Genomic DNA, 5647 nt, shown 5'->3' with positions numbered 1-5647 from the left:
ACGACTGGATGTGGTTGAGAAGACTGGCATTGATAGATGGACGGGTCTCAGTCCAATCCTTTCATGGTACCGGCGGGTGGCGGAGGCTTGCGGAGGCTAGGCGCAGCTGAGTGGCGGCCGAATGGAGCTTCCACAGGGTTTCCCCGCCCGCTGTGCTTCCAACCCACTCCACCCGATCCGGCCGGCTTCCCCACCAGCCAGAGCCCCAACCCCGCGCGTCACCGACGCACGTCGGCCTCTCCCGCGTCTAAGTTCCTGGAAGCCCGGGTCTCTGGCTGGCCGCGCCGCCGCTGAGAGGCTACGGGGAGGAGGCGCCGAGGCGCCGGGCGCAGGCCGAAGCGCGACCCGGCCCTGCGGGCAGCTGGAGCGGGGAGGAACGGCGGTGGGGCAGAGTCCGGCCGGCGCGCGGCAGCTGTGCGCACTTGGGCTCTTTCCGCGCGCGGGCCACACGTGGAACGGGGCACCCGGGCGCTCGGCCGCCAGCCGCGGGGCGGGGTCGGGAATGAATATGCTGGAAAAGGAGGGCGCCCGAGTCTCCGCCCGGCCGGAGCCTGGGGCTGCAGCCCCGGGGCGGGAAGCGGGGCGGGGCTGGGAAAGTTGAGTATTAGTCGCCGTGGGCTGGGCTCCGCGCAGGAGCGCGGGCCGCCGGGACCGTAGAAGGCTGGGCCGGGCGGGGTAGGTGTGGCTCTGCCTGCGTGACCCGAGTCCCGGTTCCCGGTCGCCGTCGTCTCCCGCAGCTGCGGCCTCTCAGCCATGGGCGCCGTCTGGTCGGCCCTGCTGGTCGGAGGGGGCCTGGCCGGAGCGATTTTCGTTTGGCTGCTGCGGGACGCGGGGAATGAGAGCAACGCGGAGCGGAACGCCCCTCAGGGGGAGGCTGCGGCTCCGGGAAGCGATCAGGGTGGCGGCGGGGGACCGAGCCCTGTACCTTCCAGGCGGGATCTGGTCACCAAAGCAGGTATTCTTCCTCCCACGTCTCAAGGGCAGATCTGCCATGGGGGCTTTTGAGTTCACCGAGGGAGGAAAAAAAAACCCACCTGGAGTTTTTCTCTTGGCCCTTTCCTCCAACTAACCTCCCCTACCCCGGGCAGGACCCTCCCCACGCCACTCATTTTTTTCCCAGGCTAGTGCGCACGCGCCGGGCAGGTTTCTCGCCCTCCTCGGAGGCTCCGAAGGTTCCCGGACCCATCGTCCGAGGGCAGCGCGAGCAGAGTCTCTACCCTGGGCGCCCGCCCCCGAGGACCCCGAGGGGGATGGGCTCCTTTGCGTGGCTGAGCTTGGCGCAGTGCGGGCGGCCGCGGCGGCGGCGGCGGCGCCCCTTCCGGGCCTTACAAAGGGCATGCCTAGGTTCAGAGAGATCCTACAACCCTCTTCAATCCCAGACCGAGCAGGGACACTTTCTCAGTCCCAATCCCATAACCTCACGTCCTCCCCTACCTCACCCCATGGAGGAGCTGGGTCTGGGAACTAACTCCCAGGCGCTGAGCACCTCCCGCTATCTGGATGCTTCTGTCAGGAAGGCAAAGTTCAGGTTGGACTCTGGCCAGGAAGGCCTCAGCTGAAGCCCTAGGGCTGTATGCTGGTTGCCCATTTCAGAGCCGTGGGACCCCAAAGCATAGGGTTGTCTAATGCCCCGGGAGGGGACCTACCTAATAGGGCACCCAACTCCAATGAGTAGAATTGACATCCAGGTTTACATGTGTACATGTTAGAGACTGTGCTACACAAAGTAAGAGGACTGGCAGAAAACCTTAGCTCCCAGTGCCCTCCCTTGGCCAGCTGCCCATGCCTGGACTCCAGCCGAGCGGTGAAAATGACATCTGGGAACTTTATTTTTAGTGGAGTCGGTGTTCATGTGTAGCCATTTGAAAGACTGCCTCTGTGCCTTTCCTGCGATTGGTTTGAGATGAGCAGAGAGCTCCTCCGTCTTCATGAAGCCAGTCTCATGTTTTAGATTGAAAGATTGAGAATTCAGGGCAATGTTTTTACGTCTCACAACTCCACCATTAAAAGGAGATAAAATTAAACAAGGCCAACCCCCACCCCCAAAAGAAAGAGACCCTCCCATCTATGCTGATTGTATGACTTGGGACACTTCCATCTTGTAGGGAACTATCCCGACTGTCAGTGAGGTGGCCAAGAAGGAAACTGAGCCTTTAGGGAGCTTGGACTGTGTACTGTAAGAACGTGTTTTTTAAAAGTGTACAATGGGAGGGGATGTAAAAAGCCTCTGTTTTGTTAAAAAGGTTTACTTTATTTATTTGAGAGAGACAGAGACCACACAAGCAGGGAAGGGGCAGAGAGGGAGGGTGAGAGAATCCCAAGCAGGCCCACAGTGCCATCGCAGAGCTGGTGAGGTGGGGCTCAAACTTATGAAACTGTGAGATCATGACCTAAGCCGAAACCAAGACTAGGAAGCTTAACCAACTGAGCCATCCAGGCCCCCCAAGGTTTACTTCTGATGCATATGGGGTTGGCAAGGAGAAACCAGCCCTCTCCCCCTACCCTCACCCCCAATCCTTGTTCAATGATGCACTGCTATCCTTTGTATCTCCCCCCCCCCCCCACCTCCCCAGCCCCCCAACCATAGCAACAGCTGCTGTGGATCTGCCCACATCTGTGAGAGCTGATCCCTGGGCTGCTGGCAGTTCCTGGGAGTACAGGTGTACTCGTAGGGTCTGTAGGGTAGCTGTGTGGATCTTTGCCCCACAGGTAGACGGCATTTTCTGCTGATAGAAACCAAACTTGGCTGTATGCCAATAAAGCCTGGCCTGCAGAGATCAAGGACCATGACAGGGTTAAACTGCTGCCTCTACAACTGGCCACTTCATTTACATTCTTGTGTGAGCACACGGACACTCCCAGATGTGCCTTTTATTGTTGCATATACATGTATGTTCTTAAAGCGTGCTGTTGGTTCAGTTAGTGTCTTAACTAGGTAATTAAGCACTTGCTTTTAATAGAGATGGATTTCGTGGACTGCAGATAGATTAGTGGTAAAGTCTTCAATAAACCTATTTTCTTAGCCTTTTTTCTCACATGAACTGCCTGACACTATTACATTTTTCCTTTTGCTTTTTAGAGCATCTTCAAGAAAGCAATGGATGTTTGGTTTCAGAGACCAAAGGCCATGGTAACCTGCAGGAAGCAACATGGAGACAGCAGAGTCCTTCTGGAAAAGACGGTGATTGTGACAGTTCGAGAGAGCATGTTCCTTCTGGACAGTTTCCAGACACAGAATCTCTAGCTACATCTGGGACTGGTGACTCTAGGGGTTACTCTGCAGTTTCAAGAAATGAAAGGCTTCAGTCTCCTCTGGCAGAATGGGGATTCCAGAAAGGACAAGAGACACTCGCTAAAGCAGCTCCATGTTTTGCCGAAAAGTTGTATTCTAGCAACCTGGTCGTTGACAGAGGGAAAGAAGTGAGCCTTGCCGAGTTGAGCAGTCAGGACCGGGCTGACAATGAGGACTGGGAAATGGTGTCCAGGCACTCCTCTTGGGGAGATGTTGGTTTGGGTGGCGGTCTTGAGGCTCCAGGGTTAAGCCCAAACCAGGGAATGGACTGTGGCAGAAGCACTCTTATGGAACCAAGAGGTCAGGAAATGGATGTGAAACGCAAAAAGGGGGTAGCAATGTCTTCAGAGTCTCAGCAAGTTAGTATCAGGTTCCAGGTCCATTATGTCACAAGCACTGGTGGGCAATTCATTGCAGTAACTGGAGACCATGAGAGCCTTGGGAGGTGGAACACTTACATCCCACTCCAGTATAGCAAGGACGGGTTCTGGTCTCACTCTGTGTCCCTGCCAGCAGATACAGTGGTGGAATGGAAGTTTGTAGTGGTAGACAACGGGAAAATTACCCGCTGGGAAGAATGCAGCAATAGGTTCCTGGAGACTGGCCGTGAGGATAAAGTGGTACAAAAGCGGTGGGGGATTCAGTGACTCAGTTTTCAAAGTACTAGAGAAGCTATTTGTGGAGCACACTGAATAATTTTAAATAAAGGAAGTATAACTCCAAATATAGCCATCAGAGTTGTTTCAAATTTGCTAGCGGCTTTTGTCTAATGTGCAGAAATACATATGTAGGTATATGCTTTCGGTGAGCATGGACTTTTTTTTTCCCTTGTGTCATCGATGGGTGGGTCTTTGCTGATCCATCGTTATTTCAGAGCTTAGTCCTCTTGGGGAGTGACTTGGCTAAGCTTCAGGTGTGGACTGGCCAGAGCACGCAGAAACCAACCAGCTGCACAGGGTTCAAGCTTGAGCCTTTGGGTGACCCTTAAACCAAGAGAGTGAAACACGTCTCATTCATAAAGAGCTGCCTTCCTACTGGTACAACTGGAGAAACTCCTTACTACGTGCACACTCTATATTTAAAAATAGTTAATGCCATATGGAACTGTGAAAAAAAAATACGGTCACAAGAGGTGGTTAGCAAGGATATGAGGTTATACGTTAAGACCCCCCAGTGTTTTTTTTTTTTGTTTGTTTTGTTTTTGTTTTTTTGCTTGATTTTACGTGCTAGCCCCGGTTTGAAAGTAGCAAGTAAGTCTTTGTCTTAATGATTGCAGACCGGTGTAGAAACAAGGAGCCTAGTCCGGGTCTGTCACTGGGAGGAGACCACGAAGAGAGGAAGTGCGAACTGGATGAAGGTGAGCTAGGCTGAGCTAGGTGGCCTGAGTGATGCCTCTTAGAGGGCTGGGAGGTCCAGGTATAGCCTGACTGCAGAGAAGACAGACACAGCCATCATTTACCTCCAGGGCCTTTGCAGGACTGCCCCACCCCCACCCCTCCTGTCTCACAGGGGGTCTGGACTGACAGGACTGTCCCATAGCAATCATTTCCCCTGCCCTTCCCTTTCATACCAATAGCTATCCTGGGTAACAAAACTGTAATAGGACAGTGACACACGGGTACATCCTTGTTCTGAGAAGAAGACATTTAAACTTTATTATACTGAAGAAATAAAACCTGAGTTTTAATACCTTCATTAAATGTCTGAATTGTTTGTCTAAATCTTAGTACCATAATAGCCTAGATATAAAATGCCAATATTTTCCTCCACTAGTAACAGATGCATAGAAAAAATCAAGACGCAAGAGAGGTCCGTTTTCTCCTCTCTTTGGGGAAAACATTTTAGAACTTTTTAAAAACTTCACCATTATTTGGAGGGATATTATGCACGCTTGTACTCGAAAATGAGCTTTTATATGTTAAAACAACTTGTAGTAAGTATAACATCGTTTGGCAAAACAGTGTTTAATCCTGGTTACAGGTGGTGTTTGCTGAAAAGAGCATAAACCCAAAAGAAAATAGAAAGTGCTTATAAGAACTATGATAGTTTTTGGCTCCTAGCATGTATATGTAAAATCCACATATACTTTTCATATACTTTATAATGAATTTCACACTCTACCACTAAGGTCTTCAGAGGGCATTTACTATTACTGCACAAAATGCCCAAGCATTTCTATTAGGTAAAATTTAAAGTAAAACAGTTTGCAATAAAAATTTCTTTAGAGTTCTTTCACTAGCAATTTTATCATTACCTGATGAAATAAAAATCTTTCGGTAAAACCAATTGAGGTAAGAGATACATATATTAAAGTTCATACTAAAAATTTTTTTTAATGTTTATTTTCGAGAGGAA

At 51.1% G+C, this 5647-nt stretch overlaps 1 protein-coding gene across 1 annotated transcript; it reads left to right on the top strand.

Moving 5' to 3' along the window:
• The first annotated feature begins 608 nt into the window (after positions 1-608).
• STBD1 (starch binding domain 1) lies at positions 609-4016 on the top strand. The gene is made up of 2 exons (XM_027058623.2): positions 609-955; positions 3080-4016. Exons 1-2 carry the CDS (start codon positions 754-756, stop codon positions 3937-3939), a joined length of 1062 nt encoding a protein of 353 aa, XP_026914424.1. The 5' UTR covers positions 609-753; the 3' UTR covers positions 3940-4016.
• The last annotated feature ends 1631 nt before the right edge of the window (positions 4017-5647 follow it).

The sequence above is a fragment of the Acinonyx jubatus genome, chromosome B1 (genome assembly GCF_027475565.1).
Source record: "Acinonyx jubatus isolate Ajub_Pintada_27869175 chromosome B1, VMU_Ajub_asm_v1.0, whole genome shotgun sequence".
NCBI classification, from domain to species: Eukaryota; Metazoa; Chordata; class Mammalia; order Carnivora; family Felidae; genus Acinonyx; species Acinonyx jubatus.
The sequence above is the reverse complement of the archived record's forward strand: the minus strand, read 5'-3'. Positions and strand labels throughout refer to the sequence as shown.

Excerpts from the sequence above, each read along its gene's own strand:
- STBD1 (XM_027058623.2), top strand. The coding sequence starts at position 754 with ATGGGCGCCGTCTGGTCGGCCCTGCTGGTCGGAGGGGGCCTGGCCGGA. Across the intron at positions 956-3,079 it reads GGATCTGGTCACCAAAGCAG|AGCATCTTCAAGAAAGCAAT; the intron begins GTATTCTTCCTC and ends TTTGCTTTTTAG.